General features: G+C 46.0%; 1 protein-coding gene across 1 annotated transcript in view; it reads left to right on the top strand.

Moving 5' to 3' along the window:
* Nucleotides 1-9,539, top strand: part of TRAK1 (trafficking protein, kinesin binding 1) — a 140,478-nt gene extending 130,939 nt beyond the window's left edge. The window contains exons 16-17 of the mRNA XM_011984282.1: nucleotides 3,216-3,318; nucleotides 6,705-9,539. Of these exons, the coding sequence (XP_011839672.1) occupies nucleotides 3,216-3,318; nucleotides 6,705-7,500 (899 nt within the window). The 3' untranslated portion in view covers nucleotides 7,501-9,539. The remainder of the gene's footprint in view (nucleotides 1-3,215; nucleotides 3,319-6,704) is intronic.
* The last annotated feature ends 10,308 nt before the right edge of the window (nucleotides 9,540-19,847 follow it).

The raw sequence follows: 19,847 nt of genomic DNA, 5'->3' as shown, positions 1-19,847 counted from the left end.
CTGCACGACAGCCACGGGCAGTTCATCAACATAGGAGATCTTGAATAATAATCAAGGATTAATTAAGTTTAAAGCGTATGTCACATTTTGTGCCAGTGTCAGAATCTGGGGGAAGAAGAACAATTTAAAAAGAATTAGGGTTTTTATTGGTAAATCCAAATTCATTCCTAAATCAAATGATGAAAATATTCGTTGTTGTTAATACTCTAACCCATTTAACCTATACCTGTCTCTTCACAACACTAGGAAGCCCTCCACTCAGGTTGAGAGAAAGAATAAGAATTTAAATAGGGAGTTAAAGCCTTAAATCGAAGAAACTCTATCCTTTGAGCTCCCAAATGAGCAGCATGGGATGAACACATAATACCATCTTCTGCAGAGAACTTTCCATTTAGATAAAGAAGGGGGTGGCCGGGCGCGGTGGCTCAAGCCTGTAATCCCAGCACTTTGGGAGGCCGAGACGGGCGGATCACAAGGTCAGGAGATCGAGACCATCCTGGCTAACATGGTGAAACCCCGTCTCTACTAAAAAAATACAAAAAACTAGCCGGGCGAGGTGGTGGACGCCTGTAGTCCCAGCTACTCAGGAGGCTGAGGCAGGAGAATGGCGTGAACCCGGGAGGCGGAGCTTGCAGTGAGCTGAGATCCGGCCACTGCACTCCAGCTTGGGTGACAGAGCGAGACTCCGTCTCAAAAAAAAAAAAAAAAAAAAGATAAAGAAGGGGGCTTTGATGTGTGGCATGGGCTTGGTGACTTCACAGTGAGCCCTCACCCCAACCCCCCATTTCCTGCCAAGAAGGATGTTTTATGTTTCTTTTCTTTCTTCCTTTTTTTTTTTTTTTTTTTTTTAAGAACTTGCTCTCTTCCTACACCCAGGGCTTTAGGAATCAGCCCGTTGCTTCTCTGTAGCAAGCATGAGGAGCCTCTGATGATCCCAGTCTTGGGTGACTCACTGTCTCTCTGTTGTGTCTCAAGGAAGGGAGGTGCAGCAGCGGCCTGGCAGTCAGTGGTGACATGCGGAGAGCCCACGGGTCCAGGCGTCCTGGTGGTATTTTGGAGGGGCCGAGTCTCTGGCTTTAGCACTTTGGAAACTTGTTGATCTTCCTTGGTCTTCTATGGCTATTCATTGCTTCTGGGGAATGGTGACTTGCGAATTTTTAGCAGCCTTTTCCTGTCCCCAAAACCCATTTGTGTAAGATGGGTTTGCTTCTGCTGATGCAACTATGTCTCTAAAATGTCCATCTCACACTCCCTATTGCAATTGAAGATCCAATATGTAAGAGGGTGGAGGAGGAAGTGAACATTTGTGACCTTTTGATTTGATATTCTGGCCATGTGTTTAAATGGGGGTATGCTTCTAATTTTAAATCTAGCCTTCCCTTGTTTGATTTCTTTTAAATGTTATCTCTCTTTCAACTGTGTTGTCTTATTTCCCCCTCTCCTCCTTCCCAAATAACCCCTCATGCCTGTTATTTGGGGTGTGCTTCCCAGGCTTTCTGTTATTTTTGTTTCTAGACCTTATTGCAGTAAGAGAGTCGTGATTGTTTGGTTGCCTTCTCTTCATAGCTTACTCCATTTTTGTTTTGCTTGTGGCAGTTTCTTACTTATTGGAGTTCCTGAGCCATTGTGTTCACTGATTAAGAAAGATTCATAAAGGCTATTTTTATGTGTTTTTTTTCCTTCCCTCCTGCTTTGCTTGGAGCTCCCTGTGGCTGAGGGTTTTCTCCTGTGGCCGTGGTGCTGGCTGTCATGCCAGGTGCCGTGGGAGCCTGCTTTGACACACAGACCCGAGTCAGACCTTAAAAATCAGGGCAAACCGTCTTGCCTTGTTCTTCTAATCACCGTCACTTTTGTATTCTGGATTTGTCCTGCCTGCCTTTAATTTGCGTCTCCAGCATTTTTTTTTGTTTGTTTCATCGGGTTCCTGGTTTTCTTTTAAGACATAGTCAACTGTGTGGACCTGTAGGTTTGGGGCAGCAACCAATTCCATTGTTTTCCTTTTTGTCAAATCCAAGAGAAAATATACCATTAGGAGCTAGAAGATTCTAGTTCACAGCCTTTTGAATCTTCATGGCCTTTGAATCCTCACGGCCTCTGATATCTGAATCAGTTTTCTCCCAGGAGGTCTCTGGGGGCTGAGCTGCTACAGGGGCAGAGGGTGGGGTGGGCTTGGGTGGGAGAATCATCCCGGCACTTCATCGTGCATGCTATTTGGGGCAGTATCTTTTTTCTTTTTTTTTTCTTTTTTTTTTTTTTTTTCCCCTAATGCTCGAGTTATGAATGAGGATGACCTCTGCAATCATGATGTCTCCCATAGACTCTGTTGCTTGTTCCTTTGCCAGCTTTCTCATGCATGGTCCTAACACTTCCATGATTTACTTTGCTCCAGACCCATAGTCTTCAGCCGCCTCAGCAATAACTTGTTTGAGCATTAAAAGGAAGTAAATTGGGAACAACTTGTTGCCATCTCATTTTCATTAGAAATCAGACATCTTAGAGATGTCAAGAAAGCAGCTGGCAACTAGAGGGTAGGGGGACCTGTACTCTCACCCTGCGGTGTGTCAGACCAGACCTGATCCTGGAGCTTAAGACCCTGGAGAGCCCTGATCTCTGTAACTCTTGCCACGTTGTTGCTGAGGCAGCTGAAGTCCCCATCTCCCACCGTAACAATCACAAATAGACAGTAGTGGAGCCAGCGTCCCCAAGCCCCTTTTTGTGTAAGCAGAAAGGGAGCTATGAGCCTTGCCCTGTTTCCAGGTGCCAAGTGCCTCTCCCTGCCTGTACCTCTGCCCTTCCTCTGAGCAGAGCTTTGGTACCTGTTGCCAATGCAAAGAAATGTAAAGCAGCAAAAGAAGATAGCAGGTTCTGACCTGAGGAGGGAAACCAAATTTATCCCACAAAGGCCCATTACCCCGCCCCCCTCGCCTCCCACCCCCAGACTGGATCCACTACTGGCCCAAGAATACTGATGAGAAACCTTGTCTGGATTGGGTCGGAAGCTGGAATTCGGTGCTGTGCAGACCAGTGCTCAAAATTGTGGTTATTTTTGAGGACTCGCCTTCAATCCAGAACATTTGAGTTTCACCTTCCTCGCCCAGATCCAGTTAACAAGGTAGCTCATCACTTCTTGCATCTGTTGAGTGACATGCTGGATTTTAATTTTTATTGTGGTTGTACTTGGATGCAAGGAATATGTTTTGTTCCTCCCAATTTAGCGCACCATCCTGGGAAGTGCATGTCTCAGACCAACTCCACCTTCACCTTCACCACCTGTCGCATTCTACATCCTTCAGATGAGCTCACTCGGGTCACACCAAGGTAAGGGACCCTGGCTCTGGGATGGGCAGGGGTGGGGTGAGGTCGGGGCACTCCCTTCCCTGCAAAGCTTAATATTGAGGAAAGCCAAGTAGAGAGGCTCATAAAAAAACCAACTCAAGCCAGTTTAAGCATCTCAGCATTTGCAGGCACTTGTTCTGGGTCCCATCTTTCCTTTCGTTGTTGTTTTTGTGTGTGTGTGTGTGTGTGTGTGTGTGTGTATGTGTGTGTGTGTGTGGTTCTTTTTTTTTTTCCCTTGCAGCAGAGTTTTGCTCTGTTGCCCAGGCTGGAGTGCCGTGGCATGATCTTGGCTCACTGCAACCTCCATCTCCTGGGTTCGAGCCCATCTTTCCTTTTGAATTGAGGCTATTATTTATTTGGATCCGGCTCAGATAAAGAGACCTGGACCTACCTTCAGTTGCCCTTTTAGTTGCCCATTTAGTTGGCTATGGAATGGATTCTTAGGCCCCTCCTTAACCAGCTGAAGTTGACACTACCACAGGCCCTGCGGCTAAAGTCTGTTGGATTTTTTGCCCCAAAGTTTGTCAATAGAACACAGAGTTCTTTTATTTATGGATGGAGTTACTGAGCCCTGTGGAACCCCTTGTGCCTCTGCAATAGGCCACAGGAACCATGCACTACGGCCGAACTGTAATGACCAAAATGAGAAGACTCCAAGACTAAGCCACATGCCCAGCATGGTCCTTTTCTCTCTGGAGCACCATCTGTGGGGAGGACTTGTCTGGTATGAGTTGGTCTGTTTGGCCTGATTTCAGGCCTTTCACTGGTGCCAGCAAAAGAGAAAATGCTCTCCCCTAACAGAGTGGAGCGACCCCCTCAGCCGTTTCCTCTGTGGTGCAAGCTGCTGGGTTGCTGGAAGATAAAGCCGAAGGGGCGGGAGCAGTCAGCCAGGGAGCACCTTAAACTATGAATAATTCTCCACAGGTCATGTGAGGAAGACGACGAAGCAGCCATATACCCCGTTGAGCTGAGAGGAGATATAGGGCAGAGAGTCTGAGCCCACGGGTGAGGCAGGGGGTGAGCACACCGCCAGCAGTGCCTGCCCTGGCAGGGCCCTGTGGAAGGAGCTGTGTGTGCACGCGTGGCCGCCACTAACCCGGGGACTTAGGCGTGGATGTGTCTCTGTGGTTGTGCCTGGCTAACTCGGCCTTGATGGTCGATGCCCCTAACCCATCTAAACACCCCCAGTCAAGCCGAGTGCCAGCACTAATAAAGGCCTAACCCTAAGTTCTCACCAGACGGGGATCATAAATATTAGCTTTGTCTTCTCCGTCTCCCTGCCCCTGGAGAACTTGGCTTCACCGTCCTGTGGCTTTATGTTGGGAAGGGATTGTTTTCAAAACCATGGAACCAAGCTTCCCACTATGAGAGGCTGGTGCCCTGGATAACTAGATGGCACTCCTGACTGTAGCCATAGGACTTAAACCACACGTGGGTCTTCATGTGGCTGTGTCAGGGCTGAACGAAGCCTGGGAAGAAAGTAGCAAGAAAAGGCTTTTTCTTTTTTTTTCTTTTTTTGCCTAAGTTTGAAAGAAAGGCTGCTTGAAATAGAATGGAAACAAATCAACTGAAACAAACAAAATGGAAACAAAGTCTCCCTAGGGATGGCCATATCAACATGATTATAAGTTTAGAGCTTTTTTGCCCTTTATTGAAGGTACATCAACATTTGTAAAACTTCACACATGCCTTTTGAAAAAATCCACGTTTAACCTTAGGAATCTGTTGTGGTTTCTAATCATGCTTTTCTGTGTCCCCCAGCCCACCAGCATCCCCACCCTTGAGCTTGTGTGAGATGGGCCTGTTCTAGTATCCCCACCCTGTGCTGACCTCCAAGGGCTGAGGTCACCTGAGTGTGGAGCCAGATGGTGCCCCTAGTTTGTACGTTGCTTTGAACCTCATGTTCCCCATGAGGGAGGGGGCCCCTTCTCTGGTCTTTCCAAAGACCTGCTCCAGAATGGGCCCTTTTCTTTCCCATTCCCTCCTTTGGTGCCTTTCCCAGAGTACATGGACTTCCTTCTGCCAGACTGGGGAGAGAAGCCTCCATCCCCACCTCCTGGGGACCATGCAGCTGACCTGCTCCAAACCACACTGGCAGCCCCAGCAAAATCCTGGAGCTGACACCAGGGCACGTCCCATGAGACTGTTAGGAGGGCTGTGCATCTTTGCTCCTTGGTTGCTCGTTGAGAAGCAGTATAGGGTTTCCATGCCTGTTTGGCCTCCCCCGGATCCCTGTAGCAGCTGTTAAAAGAGAACCTTTCCAAGCTTTGCACAGTGACAGTGTCATAGCCAATGAGGTTTATTACTAGTTGAAAAATTTCCCCAATACCCTGCCGTGATGACTTGAAATATAGGCAGCATTGGCAATTTTTGACAGTCTCTAGGGATACTGAATTATTAGGTTGGTGCAAAAGTAATTACAATTATAAAAAAAAAAAAAAGAACCTTTCCTGCTTTTTAAGCAGACAACAATGCATTTCCCTCCGCTGCCCTTCTGGAAGCTTTTCTGCCCTAATGGACTCCATGACTGGATCCCAACTGCTGGAACCTAGTGAGTCCCTAGTGAGCACAACACAAGCGAATAAACAAATCTTTCTCCTTTCCTTGGGTAACTCAGGCTCCACACATTTCAGTGGACCTTTCCCTGGGTAGTGCCGTTGATGTAGATCTCTTCATATGAGACATGTCTCCCCCTGACCCTCTAACTCCACTGGTTAGAATGGATTTGGGCAAGGATATAAGAAGGGTTAAGGGCAGCACGGTGCAGAGGAAAGGGCTCTGCACCGGGGATTCAGGAGCTCACGGCCACAACTGACTGGATGGGCACAGCCTGGCCTCAGTCCACACGCTGTGGCCATCCTTTCCCTTCCTAAGATAAGGAATATCTCATCTCCCAGAGTCCTGGTTCACGTCTTGCTTCAGGGAGAAGTAGGTACTAGGAAGGAACACTGGAATCTGGGTAAATTTGATGGGGAAAGAATGCCTTTTTGCCAAAGGGCTTCCTTTCCTGTTCTCTAACAGATTTAGAGTCCCTCAACTTGGGTTGTCCACTTAACAGCCAGATGTGACACCAAGTAAACCCCTAACTCTGAGCCTGTTTCTTCATCTGCAAAGGGGACAACTGTACCCACCAACCAGGGATGGGCAAAGGGGATCATGTGCAGCTTCCTGTTAACTTAAACCATGCTTCTCTTGAAGGGTGAGAGGGAGGAGCAGACGTGGACAGAGCCTTTGGGGGCCTCAGCTGGGGAACCCTCTCATCGTGTCCTGGGTCGTCCCTATACCCCCTGCAGGAGACTGGCCACTGACCCTTTTTCTATGGAGCTCGTGGGTATTTCTGGTGAATAACCTGTCATCTCTTCTTTCAGCCTTAACTCAGCCCCAACTCCAGCTTGTGGCAGCTCCAGCCACTTGAAATCCACGCCAGTGGCCACACCATGCACTCCACGGAGACTGAGCCTGGCTGAGTCCTTCACTAACACCCGTGAGTCCACGACCACCATGAGCACATCCCTAGGGCTCGTGTGGCTGTTGAAGGAGCGGGGCATTTCTGCGGCTGTGTACGACCCCCAGAGCTGGGACAGGGCCGGCCGGGGCTCTCTCCTGCACTCCTACACACCCAAGATGGCTGTGATCCCCTCTACTCCGCCGAACTCGCCTATGCAGACACCCACATCCTCCCCACCCTCCTTTGAGTTCAAGTGCACGAGCCCTCCCTACGACAACTTCCTGGCTTCCAAGCCGGCCAGCTCCATCCTGAGGGAAGTGAGAGAAAAGAACGTCCGCAGCAGTGAGAGCCAGACCGACGTGTCCGTCTCCAACCTCAACCTCGTGGACAAAGTCAGGAGGTTTGGGGTGGCCAAAGTGGTGAACTCAGGGCGAGCCCATGTCCCCACCTTGACTGAGGAGCAGGGACCTCTCCTCTGTGGGCCCCCGGGGCCAGCACCAGCCCTTGTCCCCAGAGGCCTGGTACCTGAGGGCCTGCCCCTCGGATGCCCCACTGTCACCAGTGCCATCGGTGGGCTGCAGCTGAATAGTGGCATCCGGCGGAATCGCAGCTTCCCCACCATGGTGGGATCTAGCATGCAGATGAAAGCCCCCGTGACTCTCACCTCGGGCATCTTGATGGGTGCTAAGCTCTCCAAACAAACTAGCTTACGGTGAGGACTGGAGGGGGCCGGTTGCCCTGGAGGAGACCCATGTTCTTCTCTCTTGCTCCCATCTCCCTCTCTTCCCCCTACAGTGCACTTCCTTCCTCTGCCCTTCTCCGTCCACCCCCTCCTGAGCTAGACAAATCAACCTCGTGCCTAATGGAGGAAGAGTGGAACCTTTGTAAAATGTGTACATAGGACTTGGAGACCTCGTGTCCGCCCTGCTCTTTCTTCCGATCCCACAGGAAGTGCCCCTGCACTGTCATCACTCTCACGAGGACGTCACCTGTGCTAACCTGGGGGAAGGTGGGGTCCTTTCTTCTTTCCTTTTGAGAAGCACTGAAACTCCCAAGTGTGTTCTTATCCCATGGATAGGAAACCAGTGAATTCCGTGGCTGGCACACCACGAGCTGTCAACGCGGCACGGGTCATAACATATCTGGGTGTCATCGGACACCTTGCCTCACCCACCCTGTAGGAGCGTAAGGAGCCTCCATCCTCAGCCACGTGTCGCTGACGTGGCTTTCCTGATCGGAGGGCTTTTCTTTCTTTTATGGGTGGCCCAGCTTCTTCAAGACCTTCACTACTCTGCCTCAGTGGACAGTCGTTTCCTTTCTGAGGTGTGACCTTTTGTTTTCATGCCTTCCCCTTGAAGTCATCCTGTGTTTTGTAATCAGCTGTCAGGCCAAATGTCTGACCCGAAAGAGAATGTATTTACACTTGTGCTGCGTTCAGCAGCCCCTCTGTGTTCTGTGTGATTTGTTTTACTTTTCCTTTTTTTAAAAAAATATATATGCAGGGAAGTAATGGTACTGGTAGTGTATGTTTTCTATGTGGTTCAAATATGAATTTCAAACACACCAAGCTGCTAATGAGATAGCAGCTTTTTTCTGGGACCCAGAGTCACAACCAAATTGATTTAAGACCAGACCCAAGACACCTTTAACAATAAGACTGAAAGGAAAAAGGATAGGGAAAAAGCTTATTTAAAGAAATGTGTCAGCACCAAATGTAGAGGGGAAGAACCACAACCAGGCATAATACCAAACTGGTTCCGGGGGAAGCAAGGCTTTGGCATTCCACTGGCTCCAGCGCTTCCTCCAAAACCCAAGACTGGCCAGGGTGCTGTCACCGTGCAGTCTTTGATTGCAGCCATTCAGTGCCCATGTTTTGCCTTCTTGTTTCGGAAGAGCACGTGGTCACAACAAAGTATTTTCTTTCCCTCCAAAGCCTTTTGTCTCCTTGTGCCACTTTTTATCCTTAGGAAAAGATCCAGGTGCTTGTGAAAAGAACCATGAATGCAACAAGGGAGGCTGGTCCTGTTGCTGTCGCCGATGAAATTTTTAACTTTTATTTATTATTTATGTCTGCCGTATTTTAAATAAACATTCTCGTTCCTTCCAGTTCCAGTCATAGTGTGTCTGTGGCATTCCAGTCCAACCACGTAACTTATTTATTCTAATTTGAGGGCTGCACTGTACATCATGGTGTCCCGTGACACTGTGTTCCAGACATTTATGGAAGGAAAACATCCCACGTAAATGAAACTGTCGTTCTGTGTCCTCCCTCGCAGCAGCAGATGTGAACTTCCATTGAGTGAGGGTGACCTTATGTCCAGCAGGGATACTTTGAGAAAGCCCCTAAGGAGCAAGCCTCAGTCCCACGGTTTCAGACTATTTATTCTCTGAACACAAGAGTATTGGTTAATTACGTTCTCAGCTCTCCTTGCTGTTACATGTGTGCACTCACTGCAAGTAACTTATATCTTTTTATTTGAATGTATTTTAAAGCGGTAGATAGAATAACAAAGGAATATGAAAACCATGGACTGAATGGACCATTTTATGTATTCAGAGAGAGGAGCCACTCATCATTGCCAGATATACCATGTAAAAATTGGCAGTTCAGAGGTTGCAATATTTAGTAGAGTAAATAAATAAACGATCAACATTGTGCAACCACTACCAAAAAGTGTGTTGTAATGCATCAAAAATCAACAAAATTTTATTCACTAATGAGTATCAATAAAATAAGTTCAAATGATGGAAACCACACCGGTATTCTGATTTGTATTTTGTTTTTATCTTTTCATCAAGGAGACGATCTCTTTATGTAAGACTTGAAAGTGTTTAGCTCTTTGCAAAATTAAATGAAAGGCATATACTTCACATACTGTTATATGCCTTCTTTCTTTCAACATTATATCATACGTTAAGACAACTTTCCAATCAGACTCTGAAGATGTCCCTCACTTTTCAGGGCTGTGTACTATTCCAGTGTGTGCATACACCTGCTATGAATATATACATGCCTTTATGAACCATCCCTTACAGATGGTCACTGGGATAATTCTTTTTTCTTTCCTTTTCTTTATCTTTTTTTTTTTTTGAGACAGGATCTCACTCCACTGCCCAGGCTGCAGTGCAGTGGTACAAACATGGCTTACTGCAGCCTTGACCTCCTGGGCTCAAGTAATCCTCCTGTCTCAGCCTCCCAAGTAGCTGGGATCACAGGTGTGTGCCACCATGCACAGCTAATTTTTATTTATTTTCTATTTTTTGTAGCGATGGGGGTCTCACCATGTTGCCCACGCTATTCTTGAAGTCCTGGGCTCAAGTGGTCCTCCTGCCTCAGCCTCCCAAAGCACCGAGATTATAGGTGTGAGCCACTGTGCCTGGTGTCACTGGGTTAATTCTTATCTTTTGCTATCAAGGTACTGTAATGTAAAAACCTTACATGTATGCAATTGTCCACATATGTGAATACATCTATGAAATAAATTCCTAGATGGTTATTGCCAAATTGCCTTTCATAGAGCTGTGTTAAGAGACAACCAAGGACAGTGGAGGTCCACCAGATGGAGAATTGTGAGAAGAACAAAAGAAAATAAATATTCTGCCACCTCAATATTTGAAAGCAGTGAGATTATGCAAACACACACTGTGGTGGGATGTGGCATCATGGATTTTAAGTCAGGTGCTAACCATTTGGCAGTGGTGTGACCTTGGGCAAGCCACTTACCATCTTTAGGTCCTCCATTTTTTCTTTTTTTTAACCTGTGACATGAGAACAGTAATGCACCTTAGAGTTAACTGTTGAGTAAATGTATTTTGAGCACCTACCATGTGCCAGGCATTGTAGGTACTGGGGACGAGCAAGTGAGCCAGTTTCTGCTGTCACGGAGTGTACAATCTAGAGAGAACACCACCAAGTGTAGAATAACAAGGGCTGTGCAGAGAATTAAAATAGGGTGGTGTGAAGGAGTGAGTGGCTGCTTTGGATTGGACAGTAAGAGAAAGCCACTCCAGGGAGGGGCACTTGAGTGAAGCATGTGAGATCTGGCACAAGAGCATTTCGGCAGAGAGAGCAGCTAGTGTAAAAGCCCAGAGGCAGAAGAGCACTTCGGTGCATTCGAAGAACTAAGAGACGGCCTGTGTGGTAGTGGGCTGGTAGGATCAAGGGAGTGCGGTGGTAGCAGAAATGATGGTGCTCACCAAATGATTCGTCTGATCCCCATTTCCCAGCCATTGCTGTTGGGCAGGTCACGTGATTAGTGGCTGGCCAGTGGGCAATAAGCAGAGAAAAATCAGTGCATGACTTTGTGCACCTCTCTTCCTGTGTGTTAAACCCTCAGGTCACGTATTGAAGTGCTGGAGTCTCCATCATCCTGAGTCCCCAAATATGTGGACCAGAGCTTCCTGCCAACATATTTGACATGTAACCTGATGGAGAAATAAACTTTGTTGTTAAGCCAGTAAGATTTTTTGATAGTGCATTAGAACCCCGGGTGTAGGACCTAGGTATCTGTGTTTTAACAAGCCCTCAAGATGATTCTGGTGTGCACCAAAGTTTGAGACCCACTGCACTAGACCAGGTGAGTTTGGGTGGGAGTTCTGCTGTGGGAGGCAAATTCTCCTTTCCAGTCTCTCTTTGTCTCAGGGCTCTAAGAAGGCCAGATAGCCACAGCCCATCTTACTTGAAGGGAAGGGAGAGAGAGAGAGTGGGTGGGCTTAACTGCCCAGCAGGGGCAGGGAAAGCTTTGAGGTAAGGTGACCCTGTATCTGGGTTTCCAGGATTTGCCAAGTGGGGGAGGCATTCCAAGCAGAGGAAGGATGGAAAGGGGATCCTAGAATGCATTCCTCTATGCCCTTGCTTACAGTAGAAGGAAGGTGAATGACAAATACAGAAGGGACAATAGAACTAGAAAAACAACCATTTGGCCGGGTGCAGTGGCTCATGCTGGTAATCCCAGCACTTTGGGAGGCCAAGATGGGTGGATCACCTGAGGTTGGGAGTTCGAGACCAGCCTGACCAACATGGAGAAACCCTGTCTCTATTAAAAATACAAAATTAGCCGGGCATGGTGGTGCATGCCTGTAATCCCAGGTACACAGGAGGCTGAGGCAGGAGAATCGCTTGAACCTGGGAGACAGACGTTGCGATGAGCTGAGATCGTGCCATTGCACTCCAGAACAAGAGCAAAACTCCGTCTCAAAAAACGAAAAAACAACCATTTTGAAACCACAATACTAACTAATTCAGACAACAATGGATGTTAAAACCATTGGGTAAAAATTCCTTAGGCAGCAGAATATTTATACCCATTGTATCTTCCCAAAAAATGCTTATTAATTTACAAAGGAGGGAAGATATATTTGCAGTGGATAACTCTGTGGTGCACCACTTTAAACAAGTCGTAAAATGTAATGTTGCCCAAAATGGGACAAACTACTATAAGACATCACCTGTTATGAGATGTACTGGGAGGGACACGCATCCTGCTGTGCTGTTCCTGCCACAAACGCAAAACCTGAACCATGTGGTTGACAAATTGAGGGACATTTATCATTTTGTAAAACAATGTACCTATCCCTTTAAATATTGTCAGTATCATGGCAAAGACTGAGGAACTGTTCCAGATTAAAGGAGGATGAAGAGACAAGGCAACAAATGTAATTCATGATCTGAATGGGATACTGGAGTGGGAAAAAATGCTATAAAAGACAGTGTTGGGACAATCAGAAATTTGAATATAGAGCACGTATTTTTTAAATTGTATCAATATGAAATTTACTGAGTTTGATAATTGCACTGTGGATATGTAAGGGCATGTCCTATTTCCTAGGAGCTAAAGGATTAAGATAAAGGGGCTTGGTGTCTGCAAGTCACTTTGAAGTGTTTTCAGAAAAAGTAAAGAATAAACTTAAAAAATAATAAAAAGGTGTAGGAGCAAAAAGAGTTCATTTCAAACGGCAGGAAGCCTTCTACTGATAGATGTTTTGTAAACCCTAGAAGGCATTCTTCTGTCTCATGTGTGATGGGAGGATGTTCAAGGTGGTTTGGTGCATCTTCCCTGTTCTATGCCAAATTTCTTCATGTGTACCCCAAGCCGTTCTCCCAGCCCAGGAAGTTCAAAAGAGGACGTCATGGCCTAAGGGAGAAGTTGTCAAAGAGGCATTTGGTGAGACCAGAAAACAAAGATAGTAAAATTCCTGGTTTTCAAATATGAGGAAGGACGAAGCTGAGTATGTGTTTTGGTGTGAGACCAAAAGATTTAGAAGGAAACTTGTGGAGCCAGTTTTTCTCTCTCGCTTAAAAAAAAAACATATTTTAAAATTTTTAAAGCATCAAGTTGGTGAAATAGTTTCTCTTTTTACTGCTTACTCCTCCTCTGCTACTCCTGCTTGCCAAACACAAAGGACAAGGACTTCATGCAGATTCTCCAGGCCATGGGTGTTGGAGAGGGATGACAGCGTTCAACCGGCGTGGAAGCCTTTCTCCTTTCCGTCTGGGCCACATCCAAGGTTATAGGAGAAGCCCTTGATGAGTTTGGGACTCCAAGGGCAGATGAGCTCATTTGGCAGGGGTCCTGGGGAAGTAAGGATGTTCCAGAGCCCCTACCCAGCAACTCGCCCTATCACAGGGCAGGGACCACATGGGGCAGTGAGGAAGTACAAGTGCCAGCAGATGCGTCTCAGTGGAGAAGTCCCAGGAGATCCTGAAGTACCTGGCCTCAGACAGATGTGGGAATCATTCCACACGTTGTCTGGGAGCAGAGAGGCAGGTACGTCCTGAAGAGCCTTGCCAACAGGACAAAGGAAGTGGACACCAGCCTCCCCCGCAGCTCTAGCCAGGGCCAGCACCCAGAACCTAGATGCCACCTGGGGAGAAGTTGGTGGAGGAGGAAAGTCATGCTGAATTGCCTGAGTCGATTGAGAGCTTATAATAGGGATTAAGTCGAGATTTAGAAAAAAAATGAAATTTTTTGTACATCTGAGCTCATGGCTCGGAGACATCATATCCTAAAAGGATTTCTTCTTCTGTAGCCAGCAGAGGGCGCTTGGAGACTGCAAAAGACGCTTGGAGACTGCAAAAGACTTGCCCTAATCCAATCACAAGATCAGATAGGTTTGCTTTTCCCCCGGAAAGTAGTTCAGGGCGGGCAACTCTGCCTCCTGGAGCTCCCAACACCCTCACTGTAAATAGAGTGCTTGTTTCTGCGGGTGCAAGTTGAGAGGAAATGACCAGGAAGAAGGCCTGGCCCCTCACATTCCAGAGCCCCTCCCTGGGGCCAGGAGTCTGGCATCCCGTCTGGAGCTTCAGTGGATTCTCGGTGCTGCTGTGGTTGGCAGGGGGGTGGGGGGCGGGTAGGGGTGCCATGCCAGATCCCCAAGGACTCCTACGGTGGACGAGTCTTCCCTCCTGAGCCTGGGTTCCTCCGTTCCACTCTTCCTCTCAAGATGTCCCGAGTCCTCGCTCAGTCCGACTCAGTTCCATGCTGCTCTGTGGATCCACAGAGGAACGGACACAGCCCCAGCCCTTGAGAGGGGCTGCCTCTGCGCGGGCAGCAGAAGTGGTCATGACAGTGGAGGGAGTCCCTGTGCTTGGGGGCTCAGGAACCACTTGAGGGAAGGCATGAGCATGGTCTCAGTTCTCCAGGGGAACTGGAGGGAGGCATTCCAGAACAAGAGGACAGCATGTGCACAGGCTTGGGGGGCAAGTGAAGAAATTAATCATAGAATGAGGAGGAAGCCCCCTTGCCTATCATGCTGCCACACCCAGGAAGTAGAAAGGCATTTTTAAAAAGAGTTCACAAAACCTATTCTGTATTAGAGTGCTTCCCACTTTGTGAAATCAACCCGCTCCTTTCTAATGCATCTTTTTAGAAAATGTTTTCTTTGCTTTTTTTTTTCCTGAAAACATCTGAAAATGGGAGCCTTTTCTCCTTACTACTTTAGCCTGTAGTTCCTAAGTTCTGTAAAGTCACAGCACAATGACTGAATCCAGGGTTAAAGGAAATGTTTGCTCGGCAGTACTTGGTCATTCACCGTTCCAAATGCCCGAAGTTCAGGCTGATGCTGCTCTGAAGTCCCAAAGAATTGAAAACCAGTGAGAGAAATCCAGGCCTTTAGCTTAGACCGGCAGCCTCGGGGACCAGCAGCGCTGAGGCCCAGCAATGCCTGTACATCGATGTGACAAGATTCAGGGGAAAAAAGTAAGAGGGGGAACCCAGGGACCCCTAAAAGCAGAGAAGGGCACAATCCACAGGGTTTCCAAGGGCCAGGCAGCTGGTAGCAGTGGGGACCACTGATAGAGGAGATTCTCAAGTGACGGGCAAAGGCTTAGGTATGTCTTTTCAGAAAAAAAAGAACAGAACAGTGATGTGTTGTTCTCCCACACCTCAATTGCATAAACTCATAGTCTTCCCTGGGGCCTCTATTAAGTCACCTGTAACACTAACTTCCAGAGTAGGAGCAGTAGCCTTGGACCCCGACTCCCCTGGTTGCATGATTTCCAGCCAGTGGTGGCCTTTGCCACCCTTGGGCCACTAGCCTGTGATTGGAGAAGAAATTGTACTGTGTGTTTAGCTGTTCCAGAGTTCTGCAGAAACTGTGGAAGTGACCCACCAAAGAAAGTGGAGTTGCCTGGCTCAGGAACCCAGTATGTGAGCACCCCAACCCCACCAGCTGTAGTCCTGGCTCTGATCCCCCTCTGCCACTCCCCTCTCTCAAGGCTTCAGTCCTGACCCAGAGTGACTGTTCACAGGCGTGAAGGGCAGTTAATTTGGTGTAAATAGCCAGCCACATCTCTGGGACTTTATGGACGCACAGAACCATACTTCTCAAATCTTAGTGGTGAAAGACTGGTGTGTTGTTTTTTAAAATTTGTATCATTTGTCCATCATGGGCCGATATTTTTTTAAAACACAATAATAAAGAATTTCAGGAAAAATAAAATACAATACAAAGTAGTATAAAATGAAAGCCAAATTTCTAAAATATTAGTTTCAATAGACATTAAATTACCTTTCAAGACCGGGCGTGGTGGCTCACACCTGTAATCCCAGCACTTTTGGGAGACTGAGGCTGGTGGATCACCTAAGGTCAAGAGTTTGAGACCAGCCTGACCAATATAGTGAAACCTCATCTCTACTAAAAATACAAAATTAGCTGGGCCTGGTGGCACATGCCTGTAATCTCAGCTACTTGGAAGGCTGAGGCAGGAGAATCACTTGAACTTGGGAGGCAGAGGTTGCAATAAGCTGAGATTGCACCATTGTGCTCCAGTCTGGGCAACAAGAGCAAAACTCTGTCTCAAAAAAAAAAAAAAAAAAAAAAATTATCTTTTAAAAATATGAGAACAAATGGGGAAACATAAAAAAGAATTATGAGGCTAGTACATATTATTCATTGAAAGTGTATATAGAGCATTTAATACAGAGATTCACGATTATACTCAATGTCTGTCATTCTGCAGTTATAACTAAACAAAAAGTTACGAGTGAAGCAGTAATTTTTTAATATTACATACATACTCTCACTTTGAATATATATCAGTATGGAAGTTTTATTTTTCTTTTTTAATTATAGCAAACATTGCTTGATACAATATTAAAGTTTTTAATGTGATAAATGAGGATTCGATTCTTTTAATTTATCTCTGCTAGTTCAGATTAATAATAGTTTTATTTGCAGGGGATAACATACAAGCTTGTGTTTTCTTTTAATAACACTCACAATAGAGAAACCAGCCTCAGAGAGAGATGTTGGTTGGAAAGGAAGATGAGACATTTAAAGTAATTTTTTGACCAAAATTTTTCTATGAGGCTTTGTTTTACAATCTGTAAATTCTGGCTAACAAATGAACAATACAAATTTTATATCTCCAACTTAGATAATAATATTAAACTATAAATTTTTAAAAACATGATTAGAATTAACCTGATGGTAAACGTGACAAGTTAGAAAAATAAGGAAATGCTTGGGCAGGCACAGTAGCTCACGTCTGTAGTCCCAGCACTTTGGGAGGCCAAGGTGGGCAGATGACCTGAGATCAGGAGTTCGAGACCAGCCTGGCCAAAATGGTGAAACCCCATCTCTACTAAAAATACAAAAATTAGCCAGGTCTGGTGGTGGGCACCTGTAATCCTAGCTACTCAGGAGGCTGAGGCAGGAGAATCGCTTGAACCCAGGAGGCGGAGGTTGTAGTGAACAGAGATCGTGCCACTGCGCTCCTGCCTGGGAAACAGGGAGAGACTCAGTCTCAAAAAAAAAAAAAAAAAGAAAAAGAAAAAAGAAAGAAAGAAAAAGAAAAGAAAACAAAACAAAAGAAATGCTTACATTTGCTCAGATTTTTATATACTTTTGACTTATGGTTGACCAACTAACCTTAAAATCTCATGGGTTATAATGTGGTCCTCCTGCCCATGGTCAGTTTGCTGCCTGTCCACCCAAAACTCACCATTAGAGTGCAGTGACACTCAAATGGTCCACACCATCGGCATGTATTTGGACAATGTGGTAATGCAATTGCTTGAAAAGTAACCATTTACTCTCAGTTTCTGTTCTTATTTAATCAGGGACAGTTTGTGGACTGGCATGAGCCATAGGCCACCCTTTAAGGAGTTCTATGGTAAAAAGCTCATTTTCACTAGACCTAATAAACGTTCAGTTGCTAAATGAGGAAGTTTTTACTTGTTTGATTGTTTGTTTTTTGACAGAATCTTGCTTCGTTGCCCAGGCTGGAGTGCAGTAGAGATCTCAGCTCACTGCAACCTCCGCCTCCTGGGTTCAAGTGATTTTCTTGCCTCAGCCTCCTGAGTAGCTAGGACTACAGGTGCACACCACCACACATGCCTAATTTTTGTATTATTTTTAGTAGAGATGGGGTTTCACCATGGTGGCCATGCTGGTCTCGAACTCCTGACCTCAAATGATCTGCCCATCTTGGCCTCCCAAAGTGCTGGGATTATAGGCATGAGCCACCGTGCCCAGCCCAATGAAGAAATAATTTGTCATTTTTGCTTTCAGCAAATCACCCTCATGGCACAGAGGAATGGGAAGAAGGTGATGCCTTGGAATGGGCCCCTTGGGCTCCTGTCTTCCTCAGAACCGTGCCCTTTCAGCTGTTTCCTGTTACCTGGTACCCAATTCCAGGTAAAGAGATTCCTTCACGTCTGTGACCTCCACCAACAAGAATCCTCTACCTCACGTCTGACCAAACCTGGCTGGTCCCTAAGAACCCTGCTGCAGGATAGATTCTCCCTCCACATGTTCCTGAGGGCTCTGGTCCTCTTTGCTATTACAGCCTTTGGCGTGCTCCTCCTCCGTTATCCTCTTTCAAAACCCCTGCCCTGTTGAAGTTCATGTTTCCCAACTGCTACCCTCAACCTCCCTCCCCCAGCTTCTTGGAGGTTCCCTTAATTCTTTGACCATGTCAACTCTGAACTCTTTGTCCTTTTCACCATCTTAAGTCTTTCTGTCACCGGGACAACTTCAGCCACCCATGAAGGATGACCCATTTGGCTCTGGGCTCCCAGTTCCTCTGCTTCCTCATCTCTTTTGGCCTTTACCATCCTTCCATTTCTGATGAGCTCTCCCAAAGCCATATCCTTGAACTTACCATCTGAAATCACTCAACTTCTGAAATTTAAAAATCAGTTACCCCACTCTTTCACCACAACCTCTTGGCACATGGATCTCTCAGTCAGAACATTCCCCATGTGTTCTTAGACCTCACAGAAACATCTAGTCCCCTGCCTCTTCTGCTTTTCTAATTTGCCATCAACTGTGCGCCCCCCCATCCCCACAATCTTCTTATTTTTCCTTCCATCCAGCCTAGATTGTGCCCTATAATTTCAATACTTTAGTTCCTAAGTTTTACGGTCCAGTGTTGCACTCAATTCTGAATCATTCACCTGTTCACCTTCTTTTTTCCAGACCAAACCAGGACTGCTGGCTTCCAGTGAAAACAGTAAGTCTGAGTGCCACAAACATGAGTACCAAATTTATAGTCTCCCACCTCATCCAGGCCTTCAATGAAGCCAGGTGATCCTATGTTTCTCCAGTCAGCTCTCTCTCTTGTTCTTTATAGGCACTTCCTCATTCCTCGCTTTCTGTGCTCTCTCTCTCACTCTCAAAAGATATTTGCCCTCTTTCCTAAAGAAAGCAGAAGCATCACATAGGAATTCTTCCGACTTTCTGGGATCAAGCCTGTAAGCTTGCTATGGGCTCACTTGTTGCTTTCTCTGTCCTGTCTGCTATAAAGGAGGTTGGGTTCTTCATCCTAATTCTGGCCCATTTCTCCAGCAATAACATGGATCTCAGCCCCTCCCTCCTCTTGTGGGGCCTTATTTCATCCATTATGCCCTCACTCACCTGTATTTTAAAAACATTCTTTAGGAGGAATTTCAAGAACAATATCACAGGTGAATATTGATGCAAAAATCCTCAAGAAAATACTAGCAAACTGAATTCAACAACACATTAAAAAGATCACTCATCATGACCAAGTGGGATTTATCCCTGGGATGCAAGGATGGTTAAATATATGCAAATCAATTAATGTGATACATCATATCAACAGAATGAAGAATAAAAATCATATGATCATTCCAATTGATACTGCAAAAGCATTTGATAAAGTTCAACATTTCTTCATGATAAAAACCCTCAAAAACCCAGGTATTGAAGGAACATAGCTCAACATAATAAAACTCATATATGACAGACCCACCCCTAGTATTATGCTGAGTGGGGGAAAACTGAAAGCCTTTCTTCTTAGATCTGGAACACAACAAGGATGCCCACTGTCACCACTGTTATTCAACATAGTACTGGAAGTCCTAGCTAGAGCAATTAGAAAAGAGAAAGAAATAAATAAATGGAAAGCAAGAAGTCAAATTATCCTTGTTTGCAGATAATATGATTTTATATTTGTAAACACCTAAGGATGCCACCAAAAACTATTAGAACTGATAAACAAATTCAGTAAAGTTTCACGACACAAAATTAACATACAAAAATCAGTAGCATTTTTCTGTGCCAACAGTGAACAATCTGAAATAGAAATTGAGAAAGT

Source organism: Mandrillus leucophaeus, unplaced genomic scaffold, assembly GCF_000951045.1.
Source record: "Mandrillus leucophaeus isolate KB7577 unplaced genomic scaffold, Mleu.le_1.0 Scaffold265, whole genome shotgun sequence".
In the NCBI taxonomy this organism is placed as follows: Eukaryota; Metazoa; Chordata; class Mammalia; order Primates; family Cercopithecidae; genus Mandrillus; species Mandrillus leucophaeus.
The sequence above is the reverse complement of the archived record's forward strand: the minus strand, read 5'-3'. Positions and strand labels throughout refer to the sequence as shown.